The 27,932-nt window shown below is 41.1% G+C and overlaps 1 protein-coding gene across 2 annotated transcripts; it reads left to right on the forward strand.

The window, feature by feature from the left end:
- Nucleotides 1-27,888, forward strand: naa50 (N-alpha-acetyltransferase 50, NatE catalytic subunit). Of its 2 annotated transcripts, none has more exons than XM_055636638.1 (5): nucleotides 1-142; nucleotides 15,308-15,444; nucleotides 21,315-21,434; nucleotides 22,696-22,762; nucleotides 27,237-27,888. In XM_055636638.1, the coding sequence occupies exons 1-5, from the start codon at nucleotides 135-137 to the stop codon at nucleotides 27,406-27,408; spliced, it is 504 nt and encodes a 167-aa protein (XP_055492613.1). In that variant the 5' UTR covers nucleotides 1-134; the 3' UTR covers nucleotides 27,409-27,888. The 2 variants fall into 2 exon arrangements, with proteins under 2 accessions (XP_055492613.1, XP_055492614.1); XM_055636639.1 differs by having other exon boundaries at nucleotides 2-142; nucleotides 15,311-15,444.
- The last annotated feature ends 44 nt before the right edge of the window (nucleotides 27,889-27,932 follow it).

Genomic DNA, 27,932 nt, shown 5'->3' on the forward strand with positions numbered 1-27,932 from the left:
GGTCGGAGGTGAGAGTGGGTGGCGCGGAGCGGAGGGAGCGCGGCGAGTGGCATGTGTTAGAGAGGAGTTGGGCGATTACCTTCATCCCCTACCCGCTCAGTTAACAGGTGAAGACGGACAAGCGCCCGCGCACCATGAAGGGGTGAGTGGGCGAGCGGGCCAGGCCTGTCGGGCTTTTCGTTGGTGGCGGGAGTTGCGCGCTGAGTTTTTAGTCAAGTTGTTGGAGTTGAGGCCTCGGGCTGCTGTCGCTTCTGACTGTGCGGCTCTCGGCCTCTTTCTGCTATGGCTCGGGGCGCTGCCTTCACACACAGCTTTCCATATCTATCCAGGAGCAGCAACATTGCCGCCTCAGAAAAAATCTTCCTTTGGGGTAGTTTTTTTTTTATGGCTCCCGTAAGTCTCTTATTAATTGGCCAAATCTGCCGAGTTTGGGCCAATTTTTTGTTGTTTGTACCTATACACGACGAGACACTTCAAGTTTATTGTAATATTTCTGTTATTTTGTACATTTAGATTGGAATATAATTTTTATGTCGTGCAATGGCTATTCATCTATTTCTGCCAATTGAACGACCCAGGAACATATTCACTAGTTTGTGGGTATTTAATATTTTAACGTCTCTCGTGTGAAGCCTTGGCCTAATTGTGTATCGTTTTATTACTATAGATTTAAAAAAAATGTTATGTCAGTCTATAACAAATTGGGATGAATGAAGAAGTTTGCACACAAGCGTTCTTTAAATGTGCAGTCTGGCATTTATTGTTGCTTCATCAACTTGCAAACATTTCCTCAAAAGTACTTAACTGAGTTTTTTTCTTAAATTTATATTTATATTCAATTTATATTCCTACTTTTTGAGTTGCAATGGTTATATAAAAGAAAAAAAATAGTTTCAGATGCTTATTGCTGAAAAGGGGAAGTCTGAGGCTGTGCAACAGGCAGTGTAAATTGATTTTATTTTTCTCATGCTCTGGGATTAGTTAAAATTATTTATGTTTAAATTGAATGAATGTAACATTTAATGTTCCATGTGGCCTTTTCAACTAATTGCACTGACAACAATCTGCCACTTGTGGCTCATTGGGAGGAGTCCTGTTGTCTCGTGAGTCAGGATGTTGCGGGTTAAAGTCTCACTCCAAAGACTTAAAGCGCAAAAAGTTTTAGACCAACATTTCCAGGGCTGTAGAGAATACTCTTGTGAAGGAGGTGCGGTGTGGATGTTAAATAGAGGCCCTGTCTGCTCTCCTTTTAGATCCTGTGTTGCTGTTATAAATGAGTAGAGGAATTGTTTCTTGTGTTGGGCAGTATTTATTGCCTGACCAACATTGCAAAAATTCTCATCTGGTCTTTATGGCCTTGTGGTTTGTGATAACTTGCTGTGTGCAAATTAACAGCTGATTTTTCCTCCAACAGTAACTACTATAAAGTGGAAGGGATGACCAGAGGTTACAAAAAGTGGTCCAATGGAGCCACTAATTCATCCCTCTCTCTGGCAGCTGCCTGAAACTGAACCAGAGCACTGGCAGCTTTATGTCATATTGAACATGATTAATTTTGAACTACATATACATTCCATCAATAAAACCTCCTCTAATATTGCCCATCTTTGGCCTTGTGTCAGACCTGCTGTTGACACCCTCCTCATGCTTTTTTAGACACTTCTGATATTCCTGTTGGGCCGGGGCCCTTCACTTTCTTACTTTAAACATGAAGTATACCAATTCAACTGCCCATATTCTAATTTACATCATCTCAGGAAATTCAGCTGCAATACTTACAGAGTACTCACCCCATTGTGAATCTAGTGGATTGTTAACTTTTTTCAGGTTGAGTAACGTGCAAGTTGGGATAGGAATCATTTTGATGTTGGCTATTTGAACAAGCACCGACAACATCCATCATCCACAAACCAGCTCAATCGGAAGTGATGTTTTCAAGTGAAGTGGTGGCATGGGCAAAGCTTTGCTTAGTGTACTGCTTAAAATGTAATCCATAATCATTTTGGATAAATCCTACACTATTCCCAGCATTGGTGTTTTATACTTTCAAACAAATAAGAACCAAATAGATCCAGGTACAGTTTTTAAAGGTACATCCACTTTCAAGTCCCACATTGAGATTGGCCTTTCCTATCATTGTAATCTATAGTTCACCAAGAATCCTGCATTATTCCTGTTCTAGTATCCATAATTTCCTTTGCCCCATCACTGGTGATCCTGCTTTCCTTTGACAAGGAACTAACCACATTAATTAATTTCCTGCACCTCCTTGCCTCTAGTTCTTTGAGATGTATGAGTCTCCTTGAAACTGATTTAACGAATCAAACCTCTCAAATGTTCTTTCTGGGCCAGCGTTAGTTTTTTATTAGATTATGCCTCTTTTCTCACAATGTTTTCCTATGTTTAGGCAAATGAATATAATTTGCTCTGTTGAGAAACTAGGAATTCTATGCCATTTCACTGCCAGTGATCAATTACGTTGAAATACACAAAATGTGTGGAGATGATCACTATTTAAAAAAATCCTATATGAATTTATTTTTCTAAAACAAACACACAGCTTGGTATCGAGCTTAGTTACTAGACGTGCTAAGTGTACGGTGTTACACATAGCAGCCTGTTACATGTAAAACTTGTTGGATTTAAAAAAAGTATTTTATTGCAAAAGGTGGGGCTTATGGCGATTGCATGTTAATAGTACATCTGAGATGATTGATCAAGGTGTGAACCTATTGAAGAGATAGGAAAGGAGAGAACATAAGAAGTATGTAGGAAGGAACTGCAGATGCTAGTTTATACCGAAGATAGACACAAAAAGTTGGAGTAACTCAACGGGTCAGGCAGCATCACGTCAAGGGTCTCAACCAGAAGCGTCACCTATTCCTTTTCTCCAGAGATGCTGCCTCACCTGTTGAGTTTTGTTTCTATCTTCTGAGTATAAGAAGCTGTTTTATTTGTCACCACTTCTTGTAATGATTAATAGTATGTCAGAATAGGAGAACCGGGAGTGATATGGGTAGTCCATAGATTGGATGTGATCAGTTACTTAAATGTGTGAAAACGTGTGCTTGACGTCCACTGAAGAAATATGTGTGAAGTGGCCAGCTAGACCTACTTCACACAACAGACACTATTTAGGAACAAGAAATTGTGCTGTTGGGTAATAGCACATTGATATGGGAAACTCCAGAATGTAAACACAATGTTAAAGACTTCAGGTATAGGAAACATGAGCTACTGAAAGATCAGTCTGTTGTACAAATAGGCGGTCTTTAAAAAAAAAACACATGTTGGGTCATTTGAGAGAGTTTACCGAAGAGGAGCTAGGCAGAAAAAAAGAGGAATGGAATGTGAAAATGACACAACATGAAGTGCTGGAAATGAATGGTGTTTATATATTAAAACGGAAGCTTGGTACACACAAAGGACTGAGAAAAACTTCTCTAATGGGCCTGTCCCACTTAGGCGAGTGCAGGAGACTCTGCGCTTGCCACATGTTCGCTGATGGTCTCTGGTCAGTCTCCTTCATGGTCGTGAGAAGTTCTCGCATTCTGGGAACTAGTCGCAGCCTTGGTATGGTCGCTGCAATTTTTTAAACAAAAATTGGTCGCCATGGAGAAAATCTTTTATTCTGTAATCGTAGGTGCAGTTGTAGTGGGGTCACCATGTAGTTATGGGTAGTCGAGGTAGTCAAAGGTAGTTTTAGTTAATTGCCTTTTCATTGGCTCATTGGGGGGAAAAAAATGTAGGCAGGAGTTTTAGGTTAACCGACCGGTAAGTTATAATGTCCGCTGAACTTCACAGCTGTGTATCTCTGGCTTCTTAAAAGTTGTCTCCACCCCTTCTCCCCTCTTTTAAAGGACTTACCGTACACTGTGCTAGCCGTCTTAATTACAGCGCCCATCTTGCTGTTCATCGCGGTGTGTGTCTGTATCACCTTGGCTTTCTACCGTGGGAATTTCAGACAGCGCTCCCCCACTTGTCCTGGCCCCCGCCTTTGCGATGTGTTTGTGTGTTCCACTCTGACAATCGCTGTTCCAGTTCCCGGTTTTTTAGGCGACTGCCGGCAATTTCACAGTCGCCGGCAGTCTGCTGAAAAATCGCCTAAGTGGGACAGGCCCATCTATATAACCACCTTTGCCTAATTCCATTCTTTAATAAAAATGTCCGTCAGGGTTGGCATGCAACTGGAACTGATGGCATACATTTACCCTTTTAGTTGATGAAGGCTGTGCATTTGAGTGGTGCTGCTGATGAAGCCTTGGTGTACTGCAGATGTGCATTTCATGGAGGGTGCAAACTGCAGTGTTAGAGATGAAAGGGGACCCTAACAACATGATAATTTACCTAGGGGTTATTGATCACGAGTGCACTCATTCAGAGGGGCTCAGGTTTCATAACATAAACTTGTTTGTCAAAGGGATTTCCCAACTCCCAGCTTTCGCAAGAAGTGTTCCCTGACTGCATTGCTGAAAGGCCTGAATTGTTTTAAGTTACTTAATATACTGAATCCAAGACTCCACAACAACTGTGCCCTTCTGATAGTTTTTAGTTTTGGAGATACAGCATGGAAACGGGACCTTCGGCCCACCGATTCTGTGCCGACCAGCGATCCCTGTACACTAGTTCCATCCTACACACCAGGGATGATTTACGGAAGCCAATTTACCAACAAACTGACGCATCTTTGGAATTTAGGGGAACACCGGAGCACCTGGAGGAAACCCGCGCAGTCACAGGCAGAACGTACAAACTGTACCGACTGCACCTGTGGTCAGAATCAAATTAGGGTCTTTGGCACTATAAGGCAGCACCTCTACTGCTCCGCCGCAGTGCCGCCACTGTTCTATCTTAAATTTTATCTGAGTTGTTCCTTGGTGTCATATTGTGAATACCACAGTGAATTTTGCAACGGCGCCATACAGCTCAGGAGCAGCCCTTTTGGACCACCATGTCCATGCCAACTTCCATGTGCTTATGCAGATTCATTTCCATTCCCAAAACGTGGTTCCCAGCCTTGTGTTTGTGTACTGGCAATTCAAATGCTTGGCTCGATCTTTAAATGTTGTGATAAAGCACCCTCTGGTTGAAAAGGTTCTTCCCCAAGACCCCTTCTAAATTTCTTGGTCTTTACTGTAAGCATATGCCCCTGAAATACTGCAGTTAAGGGATACGTTTTATACAGTCTACACTTCCCATGCTTCTCATAATTTTGTACATCTCTATCCGTTTCAAGGAAAACTAATCTAGCTCAACCAATCTCCCCACAATGCTTAATTCCAGGCAATATCCTAGTGAATCCCCTCTCCAATGTATTCCTGGCCTTCCTGTAGTATGGATGAGAACTTTACACAGTACTCCAGCTGTAGGCAAACCTGGTTTTGCCGTAACTCACTGCTCTCGTATTCTGTGCCCCAATTAATGAAAACAAATATTCTGCACACCACCACTTTTATCTACCAGTGCTGCTATCTTCAGGTATCCTTGGATTTGTACAGTGATGTCCCTCTGGTTGTCAATACTCACTTGGGCTCTACCATTCTTACTGTCCCCTACCATTATTATTTGTCCCAAAGAGCATCATCCCTCGTTTATTAGGATTACATTTAATCTGTCATTGCTCTGCCCATTTTACCAACTGATCAGTTACATTCTACAGCCTTTGTCCTCATCAATATTACTGATGTTTATGTCATTTGCAAATTTACTAATACAATCGGCACCTATATCAAAACTGTTAATACAAATAGCCAGTGTCCCAGCACTGATTCTCGTGGTACATCATTGGTTATAGGCTTACAACCACAAGTCAGCTTACGATAACCAAGCTGTTTTTGTATCCAACTTTCCGTGGATTCCATGGGCTCTGAATCTTTGGGACGTCTCTCGCCATACCTGGTCTAATGGCATTCTGAATTCTATATGGACTACATCAACCAAAGTGTTCTAATCAGTTCATTTTTCTACCTCTGGAAAAGTCAATCAATCTGACATGATCCATACCTAACAGAACCATGCAATCTAATCTAAGACCATGATTAATCTCAAACTTTGCAAGTGCCTTCCTACTAATCAATCAAATTTCCCTACCACTGATGTTAGACATTCCAACCTGTGATTAATTAGATATTAAAAAAATGTTCTATCTACACTGCAAATATTTTGTTGTTGAAAATTTGAGCACATGGCTTTCCATCTCTACATTTAAATCTTTAATACTTGAGGTCATGGCGTATTTATGTGTGATCTCTTGAGTTTGAGTTTAGTTTATTGTCACGTGTACCGAGGTGCAGTGAAAAGCTTTTGTTGCATGCTAACAAATAAATGGGAAGACAATACATGATTACAATGAAGCCATTCACAATGTACAGATACATGGTAAAAGGAATAACGTAAATATCATTTAATGCAAGATAAAGCCAATAAAGTTCGATCAAAGATAGTCCGATAGTAGTTCAGGGTTGCTCTTTCGTTGTAGGACGGTTCAGTTGCCTGATAATAGCTTGGAAGAAACTGTCCTTGATTCTGGAGATGTGCGTTTTCACACTTCTATACTTTTTGCCCGATGGGAGAGTTGAGAAGAGGGAGTGGCCAGGATGTGACTTGTCCTTGATTATGCTGATGGCCTTGCCAAGGCTGTGTTAGGTATAAATGGAGTCAGTGGAAGGGAGGTTGGTTTGTGTGATGGTCTGGACTGCGTCCACAATTCTCTGCAATTTCTTGCGGTCTTGAATGGAGCTATTCCCAAACCATGCTGTGATGCATCCTGATAAAATGCTTTCTATGGTGCATCTGTAGAAGTTGGTGAGAGTTGTTGGAGACATGCCAAATTTACTAAGCCTTCTGAAGAAGTAGTCATTGGTGTGTTTTTTTGGCCATTGGTCCAGCAGCTGTTAGTTATGACATTTACTCCTAGGAATTCGAAGCGTTCAACCATCTCTACTTTGGCTCCATCAATACAAACCAGTGTATGTGTACCGTTTTGCTTCCTGAAGTTGTTCACTATCTACTTTGAGAGAAAGGTTGTTGTCTCGACACCAGATCACAAGGTTCTACATCTCCTTCCTATCTCCTCATTATTTAATATCCATCCCACAATGGCAGTGTCTTCTGCGGATTTGCATGGCTGCGCATTTGTGGGTGTACAAGGGGTGAAGAAGGGGGCTGAGAACGCATCCCTGCGGAGCACCAGTGTTGAGGATTATTGTAGAGGATAATTTGCCACAGCGCTCCGGAGCTTACCGCACGGTGACCCGGTAAGGCATTGCCCGCTCCCCGCTGGTATCCCAGCGCTGCGACGCCGCCGACTCCCAACATCGCGGAGCTGGGGCTGCGGGCATCCGGCCGCGGGCGGCGCTGGATTTGGAGTGCCGCGCAGCCAGGGGTAGAGTTGCCGGGATCGGAGCTCCAACCGGCGCCGTCCGCGGCCGGACGCCCGCAGCCTCCGCGATGTTGGGAGTCGGTGGCCACAGCGCTCCGGAGCTTACTGCACGGCCATACGGTAAGGAATTGCCCGCTCCGCGCCTCTCCGACCAGGTAGGGGACTAAGAATTAAAGTTCCCCCCCCCACCACATAAAATCCCTCCAAACTAACTGACTAACATTTAAGCAATGATTCCCCGGTCTCCGGGAAGGAGGCAGCCGCTCCAGACTTTTCAAGCCGCCCGCCGCGCTACCTACCTAATCTACGCTAAAAATCTTTCATTCGGAAATCCGAAAAATTCAGAAATCCGAGTAGTGTCTGGTCCCAAGGCTTTCAGATAAAAGGTTGTGCACCTGTAATTTGAACACCTGTCTATTTTCACCGACTGCTCCTGTTTAGTGGTAGACACAAAATGCTGGAGTAACTCAGCGGGACATTTATGGGCCTGTCCCACTTAGGTGACTTTTTAGGCGAGTGCAGGAGACTGCGCTCGCCACATGGTCGCCACATGTTCGCTGGTGGCCTCTGATGAGTCTCCTTCATGGTCGCGAGGAGTTCCCGCATTCTGGGAACTAGTCGCGGCCTCAGTACCGTTGCTGCAAATTTTTCAACATGTTGAAAAATTTTCTCTCACCAGAATTGGTCGCCATGGAGATAATCGATAATCCTGCAGACGTAGGTGCAGTTGTAGTGGGGTCGCCATGTAGTTGTAGGTGGTCGCAGGTTGTTATAGTTACTCTCCTTTGCTGACCTGTCATTTTCATTGGTTCATTGGGGAAATATAACGTAAGCAGGAGTTTTCAGAACCAAGGATAACCGACCGGTAATGTTAAATGTCAGCCAAACTTCACAGCTGTGTATCTCTGGCTTATTAAAAGTTGTCTGGCTTCTTAAAAGTTGGCTCCACTCCTTCTCTCTCCACCCCACCCCCCTCTCCGCCCCTCTTTTAAAGGACTTACCATACACTGTGCTAGCCATCTTAATTACAGTGCCAACCTTCCTGTTCATCGCAGTGTGCGTCTGTATCACCTTGGCTTTGCACTGTGTGAATTTCAGACGGCGCTCCCCCTGCTTGCCCTGGGCCCCCGCCTTTGCGATGTGTTTGTGGGTGTGTGTTCCACTCTGACAGTCGCCGTTCCAGTTCCCGGCTTTTCATGCGATTGCTGGCAACTTGACAGTCGCCGGCAGTCTGCTGAAAAATCGCCTAAGTGGGAAAAGCCCATAAGTCATTGGACATCAGTAATTTGCCTTCATTTATATTAGCCTTAACTTGAACTAACTGTGTGTTCGAACAAATGTCATTGAATGCCTCTTGTAGTCCATATAAAATAACATCAGTATGCAGTTCGCATGTCCACTTCTTAAGTCAGCATGTCAAAATTTTTGTTTATTATTGAGCATGTCCAAACTATTATAAGTCAAAGTTATTATGGAGGCAGAGGTAACTGAAAATTATTTAATCTGATCTTGTACCATATCTCGTGATGGCCAAGTTTGGAGAGTGTAAGAGCAGAAGATACAAGATACCTTGTCAATTGATTCTAGTTTTAACATTCCAACTTTGGTGCCTTTGCTTCATTGAAGCCAAAGATCTAGTCCCACAATAATTATTGTTTACTTATATAATGTGCTTCATTATACTATTACTTGTACTATATCTGCCCTTTCAATGTGGGATTTGCAAACTTTCCAAACCTCTGCATTGTGAGATGTGGTTCAAGAGCAGATTAATTTTATTGATATTTTATCAGTTTATTTTCAGAACTTGCAGGAAAAAATTAGGTAATATTCAATTGAGGGATGTTTTTGAATAAAATTACAATTAACCAACTCTCCAATATTGATACTAAAACAAGCCTTTTAAATACTGTAATTTGAAAGAAAAACTAGGTGATTTTTAGTATTGCACATTTTTTTCCAGTAGTACAGGGTATTTGGAGGTCGCCGTTTGAATTGTAGAATACCCTCAGTATTCTGTAGCTGATGCCCTTTGATTATTCACAAATGGTAATGTGTTCATTGAATTGCTTAGATACCTCACATGGGACTTCGAGGAATTCTGACAACATTGTGGCCACTTTACTGAGACAGATTTAAGTTCTTGAATAAAATTCTTCAGGCATGTTCAACATCCAGTAGAACTTAATTTGGAGCATGAATGGTTTATCTATGTCTCTTATTTCATTCTGAAATTTGTTAATGTTGTAGTTTTGATGCTAACATTCTGTTGAATTTCTTTTTAAATCTTTAATTCTGTCCCTACTGCTGCAACAGGCAAATTAACGAAGAAGTTTGCAGTTTATATTATCCCGTGGAGGCTGCAAATGCCACACCAGTTTATTACAATAAATGGGCAGGTTAACCCATTAAGTCACATTTACAATTATAAAATAAAAGACTGAATGCCTTGTCCTATGCCAAAGTTCCTAATCATAGGACCAATAAGACAATAGAGCAAAACTATAAACAATTTAGATTTGTAAATGACTCTGCCTATTAATTTATAAGTAGTTTTATGCATCAATATGGAAAGCAGGACAATTATAATTTCTTCAAAAACTTTCCTTAATGGAATATTACCAGGTTTTCTGCTACAAATTGTATATGTGGATTCAATGTACTCTCACTGGATGATGCAGTAGCCATCTTTAAGATTCCAGTATTTAAAATGATAGCTTTCACATTTTTAATTACTGTCGTGCATATGGTATTTATATTATTAATATTATATCCTCAGTCTTCCATTGTGGATTATAAAAATCACAAGGTGGGCTTTAATGGAAGGCTTTAAGAGCCACAGTGTGAAGTAGTGGCAATTTAAAGGAAGAATATATATTTGTGCAACACCTAATCTTCTAAATTACAAGCAATGGATTTTAATGTGAAGTCACCTTTACATTAGAAGATTTAATTCTGGAACAGTTGAAGAATACATTCTAGGCACAGTGCCGCAAAAGTAGAGCTCCTGTCTCACAGCATCAGAGACCCGGGTTCGACCCTGACTACGAGTACTGTCTGTGTGGAGTTTGTACGTTCTCCCTGTGGATTTTCTCCGGGTGTCCCGGTTTCCTCCCACATTCCATAGGTGGGAGGAAACCGAGAGGTGGGAGGTGCGGGTTTGTAAGTTAATTGGCTTAGTTATATTGTCCCTAGTGATTGCTATGCGTAACAGGTGATTGCTGGTCAGTGCTGAAGGGCCTATTTCCACATTGTATCTATAAAAAACATATTCATGACATTTAATTCCTGAATTTTGCCCATTTATCCATTGTCAGGACCATTAATAGCAACATTTAAATGAGCTATTAATGGTCCTGATCGTGGAAAAATTGGGCAAAAATTGTTCAAATGTAAATTGCAGCGTTAAATATTCTTGCCACCTTGAGTAAAGAGATTTCATTAGATTCATTGGTAGACAAATTGCGGGTGAGGCAGCATCTATGGAGCGAAGGAATAGATGATGTTTCAGGTCGAGTCTATTATTATATTTGTATCCTTTTGTTTCCCTCTTCAAGTGAGGTTATCTATTTGGCTGAAGAAGGGTTTCGGCCCAAAACGTTGCCTATTTCTTTCGCTCCATAGATGCTGCTGCACCCGCTGAGTTTCTCCAGCTTTTTTGTGTACCTTTGATTTTCCAGCATCTGCAGTTCCTTCTTAAACACTATCTATTTGGCTGCCAAGTTGAACCTCTTTACAGTTGTAACTATCTGTTTATCCTTTTGCCTGTTTTTAGTGTAGCGATCCAAACCTGTTCAATTTTTTTTGACAGTTATGGCCTTTCTCGTATCGTCACCTAAAAGGATGACTTTTTCTTCTCTGTGCATACATGTGCTGTGTTCAATCTTTTGCTAAAGGTTGGACTGCATGCAGAGCATAGAACAGTATATAGCACAGGAACAGACACAGAACAGCATACTGGAATTAATTTAATTATTGTGATATTGCACCCGTACCTTTCATGCAATAGAGTTTTTCTATATTTACACTGCCCAATTATCTGTTGTTGTTGCCCATTGGAAACTAATTGATAGTGATTTTATGTATTTCTTGAAGGTTATTGTCTCAAGTCCTGATCGCCTCTGCAGATGCAACATTTCCTTAGTGCTGTACTGGACAGAATACCTGCCTAATTCTGTGCTTGACTGGCATGTAACACTAACTTCTCACAGACAAGAGTGTTGTCCTCTAGGCCATGACTGACATGTTGGTTGGATGACCATTGTGTTTATAATTCCATTCATTTTATTTCCCTTGATTTTCCCTGCATTTGGAAAGAAAACATTTTAAAATCAGCCATTGGTCACCATTTAAGCGGTCACCAGTTCAATCTGCACTGAGAGTGACGATTTAACACCTTTGCCACTTAAAAAAAAATGCATGTTATAGAACAAGCCTTGATTATTTTCATAATAGTATAATTTTTGAGGTCCCCTGATGGGATGTGATCTCTGCATTATAAAATGCAGATACCTGGTAGATATGTAGTCTGTTTGTATGGATCTGTGCTGTCTGCTTCATTGATTGAGTTTTGGTTTCATAAGGTAGAGTGCAAGCAACGGTGGAAAAATGCTGACACGAGGAACTGTAGATGTTGGAATCTTGAGCAAAACACAGTTGGAATAACTCAGCCGGTCAGGCTGCATTCGTGGAGAGAAGCCACCATGGATGCTGCCTGACCTGCTGAGTTACTCCAGTACTTTGTAAGAAAAATCCTTCTGTCCCCTGCTCTGAATTTTGGGAAACTTAATTGCTGAACGTGTAATTTGTCCGTCAGGCGTTCATCGTGTTAGTTGAGTCAGTGTGCTGTTGTACATGAAGATTAAATTATTGAGGACTAAACCGTAAGCAGTTAGTTTGAAGTCCTTAAATACTTTGAAATGCTTTATATTTCATTGCTCAAATTTTGAAAGCAAAGGAAGTAAACCTATTCCCGTCAGCACCACATATTGAAATCCCATATCACGATTCTATTTTAACACCAACACCTGTCTATCTAAATGTAGTCCTTTACGTTGTCATTGCAAGCACAGCTAATATAAAAAGACCGATAGTAATTTTATTAGCAAATTGCCTAGGCAGTCTCAACGGCCTGTAGTTTCTATCTGTTGGAAATATGAATTATATCCAACAAAGACCAGAAGATGAAAATAGGTCAGAATTGAGAATACAGATTTTGTAGACAAACTGGAAAAGGGTGAAAACTATTTTCCCAGGTGTATTCAAAATAAATGTAAATAAGATTTTATTGGCAAATGACTATCAATGTATCTACATGTTGTATGTCTCCCTATATGAATAACCTATCATTATCTGACATGGATCTGGTACACTGGTGTGTTATCGAGGTTCTGCAAAAGTCATTTTTGACTTCATGGTGGCAGTTTGAGTATTTGAATTTAATAAATAAATTAAATACATTCAAATAAATGTAAAGTTACTCTTGGTAAAATTGATCAGAAAACTGAAACCCCAACTATGACCTGAGTCTTCAATTTTTATGACTAGTTTCAACTGATGTTAATTGTCTAACTAACAATACTAACTCTTTAATTGTCCTTTGAGGTGGACGTGTCAAGAATTAATATAAAATTTGCCTTGGAGGGTTGAATGAAGTTTGGGAATTGTATTCCAACATCATTGATCTAGAGGGTAGCATTTTTATGGGTACCTGCTGCTTGGGTAAAGAATCATGCGAAGGTTTTTGCTGTCAAAGCATAGACATTTTCCCTATTTACGAGGATTGGTTGTTATCTTTCATTTGAAACCTCTATTGAAATTATTCTGTGGTTTATTTTACAAATTGTCCCTCTGTTGTCATTTAACTTGTGATGTGGGATGCTTAGAGATGCACCCCTTCTGGTCTTCTGTTCACCTCCATGTGCTTAGTTTGTATTTTGGAGTCTTGCCTTCCTTTACTATTGGATCAAAATTGGATCTTTATTGTAGATTCTGGCATGCTGACAATTTTGATTATGGCTCTCTCACCATATCATTCAATTTTGCTCTCTTTTCCTAGTAGTGACATTATAACAATACTGTTTACATGCATCCTCATGGTTTACCTGATCTTTTTAAATGCCTCCACCATTCTCCTGATCTACGTATTTCTTCCTCCATACATTTTTTCAAATTTGAAACATCCATTGGAAAATCTCACCTCTTAAGGGATCATTCATCTCTTCCATACTGGCACTGAAAATACCGACATCTTGTTGGAATAGTTTGTATTGTGTGGTTGTGATATTTGGAAGAGTAGAGGTGCAGAGTGACAATGTATGACATGATATGAGCCACAACAAACGAGTCCCCCTTGGAGTCTCCTGAGCTAACTGTTTTGCCCACTTCTGGCAGGTTTTATCTATCCTATGATGTACAATGGATAACATAAACCATTAAGCGTCAGTTACAAATTATTAAGTAAAGATTAGGCTATATTCCATTCTGGGCAAATGGATCATATTAATCCTGGCAACATATCAAAACCATTAACCATTTGCTTACAGAAAATTGGGTGGTTAAGGGTTGGTTGCCTGGGTGTACTTGAAAATGAGATGAGCTGATCCGTAAGAATTCTGGTATAAGCAAGATTGGTTAGGATGAGATCTAGCAACTTTACACTTTGATTCCATCTTATAACAAAGTTCGCAGGAGTTCCACATATCTTAAAGAAATTTGTATTAATCCCTGAAGTTTGAGTTTGGTAGAAGAGATTTACTGGAATAGGTCTGGGATACAATAAATGCTTATGTATGGTGGATGGATGAAATGGCATGTTTTTTTGAAACGCAGAAAGGGCTGAGGATCTTGAAGGGTTTTTGTAGAATTTTGCATGAAATTGAGTGCAGAGGATGGCCATTGAGCCCATTGTGTTTGCGCCAGTTAATAAAGAGCTGACCTAATCCTACCTCCTAGCACCAGATCTGCAGCTGTAGGTGGTGGCTCCTCGAGTGCTTTTGAATATGGAGAGGGTTTTTCTCTCTTAGCCTAAAACTTAATGCCGTCTGGCTGAAGAGTTTTCTTTATTTCCCTTCAAAGCCATCTACCAGTTACTTTAAATCTGTGTGTAGGAAAGAACTGCAGATGCTGGTTTAAATCGACGGTAGACACAAAATGCTGAAGTAACTCAGCAGGACAGGCAGCATCTCTGGAGAGAAAGAATGGGTGGTTACACAGAAAAGCTGGAGAAACTCAGCGGGTGCAGCAGCATCTATGGAGCGAAGGAAATAGGCAACGTTTCGGGCCGAAACCCTTCTTCAGACTGATCAGGGGTGGGGGTGGGTGATGTTTCGGGTCGAGACCCTTCTTCAGAAGATTTAAAAAAAAAATTTGTGCCTCCCACTGCCCTGCCTGTTTTTTTAAAACTCCTTTAGTAAGGAATAAGTGCTTCCTTTTACCTTACCTATGTTCCTTGATTTTATCCACCTTTATTAAGTCCTCGAATGCCTTTGTTCCAAACAAAACAATCCTAGTTTGTTCAATCTTTTCTCATTATAATTTTTTTAATCCTGGCAACATATTTCAATCAATCAATCAGTTTTATTCGTCAGTTTTATTTTATTCGATAATAAATCTGAAAGAAGAGTCTGGCTCTGTGAAAAGCAAATGGACAGTAACACGCCAAAAGCTGCAAAAGTCTGCAGGAGCATCATGCAATTGATAGAGTAAATGAGGGAACAATTTTAAGATAATGAGCAGGTAACCAGATGACACATAGAGTACGTGCTTATTAAAGTTGGGAATGGGAACAACTAGATTGCTTTGTGAGAGAGCCTGCGTAGAAATGTTAGGGTGAATGGCCTCCTATACTGTGGTTTGATAACTGAGTTTATAAATAGTTTCTGTAGTCCAAGTGCAGTTAATTACACTGTCTTTGCTTTGTTTCAGTAGCCGGATTGAGCTTGGAGATGTTACTCCACACAACATCAAACAACTGAAACGGTTAAACCAAGTAATCTTCCCTGTAAGTTACAATGACAAATTCTACAAGGATGTGCTGGAGGTTGGCGAACTGGCAAAATTAGGTAAAATTATATTTTGTTTCTGCCTTAGTGTATCCTATGTGTAGTGTATCATATGCTTTTAAATACGTTGCCAGTATTATATTGAAAGGAAGTACTCTGATACCATTGTGTTCAAATGATAGACTAAATTTTTGAGGATCAAATATCCTTTATCCACTTGCACAGATTCTGATTCTTCTCATGGAGTGGTATTTTGCAAAATTGGGAAGCATCACTTAGATTTTAGTTATCCATATTTTTGGAGAGCACAATAACATACATAAAACATTCCATTGGAGTGTTTGTTAAGTTATTAATAGGTTATTAATAGAAATTTAGATGGGGGTTTATATGAAATTATTTCCTGCCAGAAAATGCCACTCAACAGGATTGATGCTAAACACCATTTTTGAAAGTGAAGCAATGCAGGAAAATTCAAGGAGTTTCCACCTGCATTTGAAAACACTCCAGAAAATATTTATCTAACATCAACTTTAGTTCAGCAATCTGATCAATCTTTTCTTTTTCTTTCGACTCTGGGAAGGAAACTTGATAATTGTTGTTCCCATCTATTCAACTAAACTTTGGATTTTCTGGATCCTTAACATTTAACCACATGATTGCAGAAATGTGACCACTGACCTAGTTTGTACCACAAATAATAAAGGTTTCGGCTTCTGAATACTTGCACTTACGATACATGTATGACAGAGATGGAACCCAGATTACATTATGTTGATTTGGACAGGCCTCTGTTTCTGGGTGATATTTAGCTTATGTCAGAAAGCCTAATTACCTACTGGTTTTCTGAATTTAAGTTATTGCCTGTTTGTTGCAAAGAATAGCAAAAGTGACCCATGAAATGTCATTGTTGCTGGAAACTGAAAGGACACCATTACTCCCTTGGCACCATTGAAGGGATGGAAATAGCCTCATGGGTTCCTTACACCATTGTAAGGACCAGTTGAATTACATTGCCTTTTTATTTTGCTGCCCCCTGTAAAGTCAAAGGCTTGAGCAAGGGGTTTAAACAGGGTGTGCGTTCTTGAGAGCTGGCTTCTGATCGGTCAACGTTGAAAGGATGAGCCAGATTCAGTCAGTGATGGGGTTGCAAGCATCTGGGCAAGACTAAAAGCTGCAGCTGGAAGTTAAGTACTACTGAAATAATCCATTATATACTCCTGCGACTTTGGACAAAAATATCTTTGGGACCTAGAAGGGACTACACAAAGATAATTTAAATCAGAGGCTGATGTCAAAGTAGGATTTGAAAACAAGATTTGCACTTTCTTGGGCATTACTGAATAGATGAAGTAACTGAATATTCCAATAGGTTAAACACTTGATGCAATATTTACAGAACTTTATGGTCTTCACCCTTAGACACAGAGTTCAAACCTGAATGACTAGACAATTCTTTGAATCAAACTTTTTTATTAGCACAAGAAGTTTTTCTATAGAAGCAGGTGTATTGATATGAATCCTAGATCAATTAACTATAAATTGAGGGTTTGAAAATTCTATTCTTGACCATGTACTTTGAATTTCCTGACAACTAAATGGTACTCTTGGTTTCCTGCTTGATCTCTGTGGCATGCACATTTTCCCCATGACAGACCATCTCATATGAATGTCCCTAATCACAAAGCCCCACTCCCTTGCGTGCACGCCCCCGCCCCACCTGCGTATGTTTTCAGAAATGTGGGTTGGAGTTATAATCTCTTGATACTCAGTCACTCCAGAGGTCATCTTGAACGATGTGCCCACTTGCATCTATTGTGCACTTGCAACTCATTTTGCATGCAAGGGAGTGGGGCTTGATTAGTCAAAAATCCCATTTGTCCCAGCCATGTACACCAGCATATATCTGCACCTGTGTATTCTCCTATCCCTTAGTTTCATCCCTAGTTCCGCTCTCTCCTTGCGTTTCTACCGCTTCCCCTTATACCTATCTCTGTTCTTTGCCTCAGCTGTTTAATGCGGGTGAGATTTCTTGCCCTTTCTGAAGAAAGCTACTCCTGAATTTTACATTGAATGAATTAATAAGTTTATTGGCCAGGTATGTACACATATAAGGAATCTGCCTTGGTGCTCTGCTTGCAAGTAACAACACGATATACAGTAACAATTAAGAATGACACATTAAACATTAATAATAAAACATTACAGTTTAAATGTGAATGAAATAAAATACCTGAGCAAAATGAGGCTACAGACTTTTGATTATAGAGTAGAGCTGCTACTCGTGGAAAAAAGCTGTTTTTATGTCTGGCTGTGGCGGCTTTGACAGTCCGGAGTCGCCTTGCATCAAAGAGTTTGTGGCCAGGGTGAGAGGGATCAGAGATGATCTTACCCGCTCGCTTCCTGGCCCTTGCAGTGTACAGTTCGTCAATGGGGGGAAGGTTGCAGCCAACAACCTTCTCAGCTGATTGGACGGTTCGCTGCAGCCTCCGGATGTCGTGCTTGGTGGCTGAACCAAACCAGATCACGATGGAGAAGGTGAGGACAGACTCTACGATGGCCGTATAGAATTGGACCATCATTGCCTGTGGGAGATTGTGTTTCCTCAGCTGCTGCGGGAAGTACATCCTCTGTTGGGCTTTTTGACTGTGGAGTCGATGGTGGCCCCCATTTCAGGTCCTTGGAGATGATGGTTCCAAGGAACTTAAAAGACTCCACAGATGTGACTGTGGTGTTGTTGATGGTGAGTGGGGTCAGGGGAGGGGGAGCTCAAGTCTACAATCAATTCCACTTTCTTAAGAGCATTGAGCTCCAGGTTGTTGCAATGGCACCAGGATGCCAGCTGTGTCGCTTCCTGTCTGTAGGCAGATTCCTCCCCATCCTGGATCAGTCCAATCAGGGTTGTGTCGTTCGCAAACTTGTGAAGCTTGACTTGAGGAGTCTGTGGAGGTGCTGTGGTTGGTGTAGAGAGAGTAAAGGAGAGGAGAGAGTACGCAGCCTTGCGGTGCTCCTATGCTGTGAGTCTGCGGGTCCGAGATGTGCTTTCCCAGCCTCACAGGCTGCTTCCTGTCTGTCAGGAAGCAATTGAATGCATTGGATGCCAAGGTGGCTTTGGACAACTCTGTTGTCAACTATCTTGAAACAACAAACCCTGATGCCCTGTTCATTATTGGCAATGACATCAATCACGCTAACTCAGGAACATACTCCCTAAATAACAATAGCGTTTCTCCTTCCCCATCAGGGATGTTAACACTCTTGACCACTTCAATGGTCTACTGTTCCAACATGATCTAAGGAAACCTCCATCATTCTAGTCCCCAAGATAGATAGGTAAATAAATGTCTGAAGAAGGATCTCCACCCGAAACGTCACCCATTCCTTCTCTCCAAAGAAGCTGCCTGTCCTGCTGAGTTACTCCTACATTTTGTGTCTGTCTATGATTTAAACCAGCATCTGCGGTTCCTTCCCAAGATAAATAAAATGACCTGTCTCAATGACCACCGCCCAGTAACACCATTGACCAGAATGAAGAGCTTTGAAAGATTGGTAACGGCCCACATTTATGCCAGTCTTCTGGACAATCAAGACCTCTTGCAACTTACATAGAGGAAAGATAGACCTACAGAGAATGCCATCGATCTTGCATTAAATTCAGCTTTAAATCACCTTGACAATGATATATTGCCTATGTCAGGACTGCAGTGACTACAGCTCTGCCTTCATCATCATAATACAAATAAGCTTATCCGTAAAATGTCAGGACATTGTCTTGGAGCCTCCTTCTACAACTGGCTTTGGGATTTCCTGACCGGCAGACTTTAGTCAGTTAGAATTGGTTGTAACGTTTCCTCCGCTGTGATGCTTAATTCAGGATTGGTGTACTCAGTCATTGCACTACTCTCTGTACATCCATGATTCGGTGGCTAACTTGCTCTTTAAGTTCACCGATGATACCACTGGCTTTAAAACAATGATAGGACGAAGTACAGGAAGGGGAACCAGAACTTCATGTTATAGCGTCAGGATAATAAAGTAGACCTCAACAGGAAAAACAAAGTTGGTTCTTGGCTGAAAATCTTGGCCGAAGGTTCTTGCAGTGGCAGAGTGGCGCAGAGGTAGACTTGTTGCCTTGCAGCGCCTGAGGCCCAGGTACAATCGTGATTACGGGTGCTGTATGTATGGAGTTTGTACTGTCTCCCTGTGACTGTGGGTTTTTCCCCTTGTTTTATCCCTCTTCAGTGCTTTTATTTTGTGATGATCAGAGCAGTTCATGTCAAATTATCAAAAAGTTTATAGCCTCTTCCTCACTGCAAACCAAATTTCAAAATATCACTGTTTCTGTGCAAGAACTCATTAGAGTACAGTTACCATGGAACATTTAAATGGAATAAAAATGATGAATAATTGCAAAACTGCAATGTGACAAAGTCCTAAAGTGATAGAAATTAAAACTGAAGATGTACATATGTGTGCAGTTACAATAGACATTCCTGTGTTTGCTGCTGACTGGAATCTAACAGTAGAGCCTTGAATGCGTTAAGAGTATTTGTAAATGTACTGATCATACCATCTGTATGATCAGCAGAAGACTGTGGCATTTAACGGTATTCATGATGGAGGAAGTGAGCAGCAGTTCTTTTTGATACAAATATAGTATCCAAATTAAGCTTTAATTGATTAAAGGAAAAGAGAGAGATAGTACTAGAAAGTGTTCGTGTCTATGTGTTTTCTGTAATAAATTGACATGCTTGCTAATGATCTATTTCCGCAATGTCCAATTGGTATCAAACTGTGCAAGAGCCCATTATGGCTGTCCCACATTTTAAAAGAGCGCTCCAATTAGTACCAGTTTCACCTGCCCTGAAATGCCATGAAATGTTCCCCGTAGTATTTATCCAATTCTCTTGAAAATTCTGATGGATTCTACTACAACATCTCAGAAAACATTCTCTTTGTTTCACCTTGGGTTCAAACTCTTTTCAATGGAAAATGTCCCCTTTTCAGTGAGAACTGTCCATTTTCCATCCATGACTTCAAGAGTCAAGAGTCAATTTAATTGTCATTTGGACCCCTAGAGGTCCAAACGAAATGCCGTTTCTGCAGCCATACATTACACACAAATAGACCCAGACACAACATAATTACATTTTACATAAACATCCATCACATAGCTGTGATGGAAGGCCAAAAAAAACTTATCTCTCCACTGCACTCTCCCCCCCCCCCCCGATGTCAGAGTCAAAGTCAAAGCCCCCGGCTGGCGATGGCGATTGTCCCGCGGCCATTGAAGCCACGCCGGGTGGTGCGAGGTCGCACACCGGGTCTTGGTGTTGGAGCCCCCGGTGTGCGCTCGCAAAGTCCCGCGGCCCTTCCAGCCGCGCGGGGCAGTGGTGTCAGGCCCCGCTCCAGGAGACTTCGAAACACTCCCTGGAATATTTTGAATACTAATATATTTATACATCATTTCTGTTCCTAACATATTTTTCTGGGTCATCTCATTTTAGCAGTGTACTTTGAGTAAATTCTGGGTTGGATGAAGCTGAATGAAAACAGAATTTTCCTGGATATAGATATTGCAAGGTCTGGCACTTTTGGAAAGAGGTTCTATATGCTAAGTGAGAATTGGAATTCCCATTAGTAGTCACCATAACATAAACATATTAGAGCGGCTGAGGGGAAAGATGAGAGGCACAAATAATGTATTCGGGGATAAACTAAGCTGGTAAACATAGAATATTTTGAAAATTTGATAATTAATATATGGATAGTTAATTCTTTATACAGATTTTAATTTATTTTTAGTTAGAAAATGTGCTTGCTTTGTGAAATACTGAATGTTGTTATGAATTTGGGGGGTTCCTTTTCCGCTACTATGCGTTTGGAAATGGTTTAAAGTTTTGAATGGAACTTTATCTTCCTACTTGCAGCATATTTCAATGACATTGCTGTGGGCGCAGTGTGCTGTAGAGTGGATCACTCGCAAAACCAGAAACGATTGTACATCATGACCTTGGGATGCCTGGCACCATACCGGAGGCTAGGAATAGGTAAGCACTCATCGAATATTGCAGTGAGACTAGTCTTCTTAATTACTGACTAATATCATAGTTGTAAAGACTCAGAGTTTTCTTTCTAGACTGAAAGATTAGGATTGATGTACTTGAGATTGGAATCATTGATAGGATATATAGAAACTACAGAAACTACATTCTTTGGTCCTGGAGGTGGTGGTGTAAAGAAGGTCTGGAACTGGAGTCGGCCTATTCAGGGGTAATATGAAGAATCTTGTCACACAGTGGATTGAAATCTGGAATGTACTTGCCCATAAGAAGCAGTTAACTGAGTTTTTTTTGTGAGATGATAAACAAATGACATAGAACCTAGGTATGTGGATGTAATTAATATTCCAACCATTCATAATACAATTATCATTAAAAAAACTGGGGTCTGAATGTTCTCCTTGTGTCGCATGTTTCTAATATTTCCAGAAATATCCTTGAATTATTTTCACTAAGTGGTTGTATTCGTATTAATATTTTTGATAGAAAAGTAGGGATTGAACATTCTGGTTTTATTATTATGATTTAACAAATTGATTCATAAATTTCAAGGTGAAATACATTTTGGATTGGGGCTATTTTGAAACCATATTGGGCTTATTTTTAAGAAGGAACTGCAGATGCTAGAAAATTGAAGATAGACAAAAATGCTGGAGAATCTCAGCGGGTGCAGCAGCATCTATGCAGCGAAGGAAATAGGCAACATTTCGGGTCTGAAGAAGGGTTTCGGCCCGAAACGTTGCATTTTTCCTTCGCTCCGTAGATGCTGCTGCACCCGCTGAGTTTCTCCAGCATTTTTGTCTACCTTGGGCTTAATTTTAATGTTTTTGGAATTGAACTGTCCCAAGCATTGCATCAAAAATATATTTAGCACTCTGAATTCTCACGGTATTGGCCCAAATTAAGAAATTTTAAATTATGATGGGATGATAACTGAGCAAATTGCTTTGTCATGGCATGGGCGGTGTGCATATCTGTTACTGGCTTCCAAGAAAAGATCAAAAAAGGCTTCTTTATATAGACAGCAATATTTTCCAGTGAAAATGGTCCAATTTGGGAGTAAGGTGATACACTTATAAAGATATCACACCTGTTAAAAAATGTAGAGCATCTTTGTGGCCATGAGCTTTTTTCTGAAATGCACTTCAAATGGGAACATCCAGGATCTCACTTGGTACCAGTTGGTAACCTGCTATGTTACTGCTTATCTGTCATTGCTGTGCTTGACTTAAATTCCTTTTACATTTAGGAACCAAAATGCTGAATCATGTGTTAAACATCTGTGAAAAGGATGGAACCTTTGACAATATTTATCTGTGAGTATATTTTCTTTAAATCCAATTCATTCCCTGTGCATATTGTTGTGAAGTATTGATTTGAAAATGGTTAGTGTATAAGATTGTATGAGCATATTAGCAATTCAGCAAACTTTCCAGCTACAGGTGCACAACCTTTTATCCGGTGTTCCGGAAACCGAAAAACTCCGAAAACCGGCCATTTTTTCCAGGATGTCGTCTGCACCAAAGATCCTATAGCAGAGGATCTGCTCTGCTATAGGATCTTTGGTCTGCACACCAAAGCTCGCGTTTGGCGCCAAACTTGACCCGAAACGACCCACGGTCAACCCAGGTCTGTACTAGTGTAGCGGCTGCCTCCTCCCCGGAGACCGGGGAGACACTTAAACATCTGTAAATCATTGCTTAAATGTTAGTCAGTTAGTTTGGAGGGCTTTTATGTGAAGGGGGGGGTGAAGGGGTAAACTTTAATTCTTAGTCCCCTACCTGGTCGGAGAGGCAGGGAGCGGTCAATGCCTTACCGGGTCGCCGTGCAGTAAGCTCCGCAGCGCTGTGGCCACCAACTCCCAGCTGGGGCTGCGGGCGTCCGGCCGCGGGCGGCGCTGGTTGGAGCTCCGACCCTGGCAACTCTGCCCCTGGCTGCGCGGCGCTCCAAATCCACCGCCGCCCGCGGCCAGACGCCCGCCCGCAGCCCCAGCTCCGCGAATGTTGGAAGTCGGCGGCGTCGCAGCGCTGGGATACCAGCGGGGAGCGGGCAATGCCTTTACCGGGACGCCGTTCGGTAAGCTCTGGAGCGCTGTGGCCGCCGACTCCCAACATTCGCGGAGCTGGGGCTGCGGGCGTCCGGCCGCGGGCGGCGCTGGATTTGGAGCGCCGCGCAGCCAGGGGTAGAGTTGCCGGGGTCGGAGCTCCAACCGGCGCTGCCCGCGGCCGGACGGAGCCCCCAGCTCCGCGATGTTGGGAGTCGCCGACCAGGTAGGGGACTAAGAATTAAAGTTTCCCCCTTCACCTCCACCCCACCACCACCACCACATAAAATCCCTCCAAACTAACGGACTAACATTTATGCAATGATTTACAATGATTCCCCAGTCTCCGGGGAGGAGGCAGCCGCTCCAGACTTTTCAAGCCGCCCGCGCTACCTACCTAATCTACGCTAAAAATCTTCCATTCGGAAATCCGAAAATGTCCAAAATCCGACAAGTGTCTGGTCCCAAGGCTTTCGTATAAAAGGTTGTGCACCTGTACTAGCATGAAGAAATACTTCATGCATCCATCTACATTATTTCACTTTCTAGTTTGAGAATCTTGGTTTTCTATAATAGTTGTAATGTTTGTGCATTTTAATATGTAAAGTTCAAATGTAGCTTTATTTTCTGATTTGAGACGTTTCAGGATATCTTGGTTTTGAGAGACGATTAGTTATGGGGAAGTTGTACAATTATAATGAAGTATTGTATGAGTACTTGCACTGCAGCAATCACAAGACTGGTGTTGGGTTTGAGAACAATATGGCCTATCCAACAACCAACTGAATGTAATTAAGAGGTGAGAATGTTGGCTTGAAACAGGATACAGATGTTGCTTTGCTTATCCGATCAAAGAATTTTGTGGAAACTGTGTGGGTGGTATATTTCCCGATGCCGGACTCTGGAAATATAAATTCCAAGCTCTTTTACGGAAAGAGGTAACTAGACAAATAGAGGAAGAGATTCCAGGATGTGCACAAGGTCTTGGCAAATGTGACCATTGGGAATCCCTGGCGCATTACCCCATGTCAAGGGGCATTTAGAATGATATTGAGAACCTTGAGGCTACATGCCAAGCACCCAGAAGCAGTACATAAATGCAGTTTGAGTGTACTATCTCAAACTACCCGCCTGCTTGCACCATGGGGCACTTCTTGCTCCATCTGTGGGAGAGCCCTCTGTTTCCACATTAGTCTCATCCAATTCCCCAGAATCCACATAACCAGATTGGTAGCAAGATCATGCTCGATCCTGAGAACAATTTATGAAGAAGAATCTACATGGTTTTGTATGAAGAGCAGTAAATGATATTGATCTAGATAGCGTTTGACCCTTCTTCGTGTTGCAGAACCAAATATCCACCACCTGTTTGAAAACCTTCCAAAACTGCTGCCTGGTGAAGTAGGTCATTTAATGTGGTGGTTCTGCTTTTTATTGGAGTCATTGAGCATTTGTGAGCTGTGTGAAAGCACATCAGGCAGAAATAATGCACCCAATCTGACAGCACTCGTGGACTTTTAATTGGGAAATGGCTGGAGTGATATTTTGGATAGCTTGTAAATATTGGAGCTTTTGGTTTCATAAACATGCGCACAGTGTTCCTTAAGTTTGACCCTGTTGCTTGCAACTGAACTGCAGCTGGAGGTGTCAATTAAGTGTACTCTTGGTTCATGTAACTGGGAATCCCCTTGGACTTAACATGATCTGAGGCAACATGCAATGTACCCTCCAAGATCTTTGTGTTCTGATCCAAAATGAATTAGTGTCCTCTGTGTGCCAGCATAGTAATGTATTCACACCTAAGCAATTCAATATGGATACAGAATTGGAAATACTTTGCGCTAATGCTCAACCTGATGTACAAATCTGATGCTAATGGTGAGGTTTACTTCCCTGGCAAGTTGTGCCTTTTTTCTGGTATCTAGTCAGTCTCCAGATTAAATCTGCAATTACGTTATAACTATATATTTCATCTCAGTGCAGCAGTTGTGCTGTGAATGTTTCAGAGCATCTGTGCTTATTGAAACCGAGTGGTCACATCTTTTTTACTCCTGCCGTTAGAAATCAGTTTATTAAATTTATTTGGTAGACAAAAGTGCTGGAGAAACTCAGCCGGCAGAAGCATCTATGGAGCGAAGGAAATAGGCAAACTTGCCTATTTCCTTTTATCTACCTTTGATTTTCCAGCATCTGCAGTTCCTTCTTAAACATATTAAATGTATTTCTCTGGGCATTGTTTTGCTGACAAATGCTTTGACCTTTTTTTATTCTAGACATTTTAAGGATTGCAAACTACAACAAAATAATGGTCTAGATAAATGTAAAAACCTTCCTCACCGCTTCACATATATTCATGAATGAAAATGTGCTGTCTCGATTTAGTCAGGCCTGCATGAGACTAATCCCAATCTTTGTGCGATTTTCCCTTGTCATCACTTTCTGAAATGACTCGGGGAAAGCCACACAGAAAGTTTCCCAGAATTTATAGCTACTGTGGATTGGCAAAATGAAAATAAAACTAGTGTTGCCCACATTTCATAAATGTTTATTTTAAATTAAGAGATTCATGACCTTGGGACAGCAAATTAAATACTATTTTTGACAGAATGTTAACAATTGAAATCAACCTTTTTATTAAATAAAACATTCCAGGAACAGGTCATTTGGCCTCTGCTGTCTGCTGAACCCTGATTAACTAAACTAATCCCTTCTGCCTGCACATGATCCATACCTCTCCATATCCCACATATTCTTGTGCCTATCTAAAAGCCTCTTAAGCACTACTATCAAAACTATTTTTACCACCATTCCTGGCAGCGTGTGCAAAAAAAACTTGCTCCACCTAGCTCCTTTAAACTTTACCCCTCTCACAAACCTATTCCTTTAGTATATGACATTTCTACCCTGCAAAATAATTCTGGCTATCTATCCTGGGTATGACTCTTATTTAACCATTCAGTCTCCCCTCAACTTCCACTCCATAGACAATCGCAACTTCCTTCAACAAAGAAACACCACTAGCTACTCTACAGTCCTCTGGGGCCTTGCTTGTAACTAGAGGGAATACAAAGATTTCTGTTTGTAAGGCCCCAGCACTACTCTCTTGCCTCTCTCAATAATCTAGGTGAATCCCACCAAGCCATGTGGATTTATACACCTTAATGCCCCAGGAGACTAGACACCTCCACCTTGATCACAAAATGCATTTACATATTAGTATATCCCACACTGATCACACAAATGTCAATGTCCTAACCTGCAAATTGCTGTCTGTAAATACTGCCTGCATTTCTAGCATTTGTTGTTATTGAAAGACTTCTGAGGTACAGTAAAGGAATGGCAGCAGCTTGTGCACAGAGAGCAACCTCAAATAATAATTAAATAAATGGGCAGATAATTTGTTTGAGATGTTGATTGAGGAACAAATATTACTCTAGGCAGAGGGCATAACTACGCTGTTGTTCAGAACTGTCATTGGGCAGAAGTACCCTGCTATTCAGAATTGTCTATTTTGAAAAGATAGGGGGACCTTCTACAGTACATCAGGAGTACTGCACTGTTGGAGCACTGGTGCCCAAATCTCTTCAGTAAAACTTGAACTGTCAATTTTCTGACTGAGAGGGAACAGAGCTATTAATGCTGCTGAGTTAGTAGGTATCTGATGTGGAGTTAATAATTGATCTTTTTGCTTTCAGAAACAGTACATTTTAGTAATGTGAGCATTAATGCTGTGTTTACCTTTCTAGGCACGTTCAAATCAGCAATGAATCAGCAATTGAATTCTACAGAAAATTTGGCTTTGGAATAATAGAAACTAAAAAGAACTACTACAAGAGGATAGAGCCAGCTGACGCACATGTTTTGCAGAAAACCCTCAAATACATTGCTCCATCCCAGAGTATGGAATGTCAGAAATGAAATTGTGGCTGATCTTGCACGTTTGTTGCCAAAAAGAAGTCTGTATAGACCATTGGAGGGTGAGCGTCAAGAGGAGCCAATTCTCTACAACGCGTTGTGGCAATAGTCTTACCACGTTAACCAGAAACCACTCAAAATTATTCCTGCATAAAGCATTCTGTATCTTCAATTAGAATTAATGTATCTGAGACAAGTAACCCATTTGCCAGAACTGTAATCAAAGCATGGGGTTTGGTCGTGTTATTACTTTACCAGGTCCTAGGCGGGACATTCTTTTGTTTTCCAGTTCAAACGTGCAAACAAGTGATCTGATTTTGTATTTAAAAACAAAAAAGACCTGTTCATGCATAGTTAATTTTTCCATAAAAGTTTAATTGGTACTTTCAAAAAACTAATTGTCCTACAAACTTATTTGTGCCTATTGGAGTTATATCTCCCACTTTTCATTTCGTGGAATAAATATTTCAATTTTAAAGATGAGACTGTATTTTCTGTTGTGGTTGCTGTTTATTTTGTTGGTTGGA

This window comes from Leucoraja erinacea, chromosome 6, assembly GCF_028641065.1.
Source record: "Leucoraja erinacea ecotype New England chromosome 6, Leri_hhj_1, whole genome shotgun sequence".
In the NCBI taxonomy this organism is placed as follows: domain Eukaryota; kingdom Metazoa; phylum Chordata; class Chondrichthyes; order Rajiformes; family Rajidae; genus Leucoraja; species Leucoraja erinaceus.

What these genes read in the sequence shown, in the direction of transcription:
- naa50 (XM_055636638.1), top strand. An exon ending in TGGCGAACTGGCAAAATTAG is followed by an intron (nt 15,445 to 21,314) that starts GTAAAATTATAT and finishes TCCTACTTGCAG; the next exon opens with CATATTTCAATGACATTGCT. An exon ending in ACCTTTGACAATATTTATCT is followed by an intron (nt 22,763 to 27,236) that starts GTGAGTATATTT and finishes TTACCTTTCTAG; the next exon opens with GCACGTTCAAATCAGCAATG.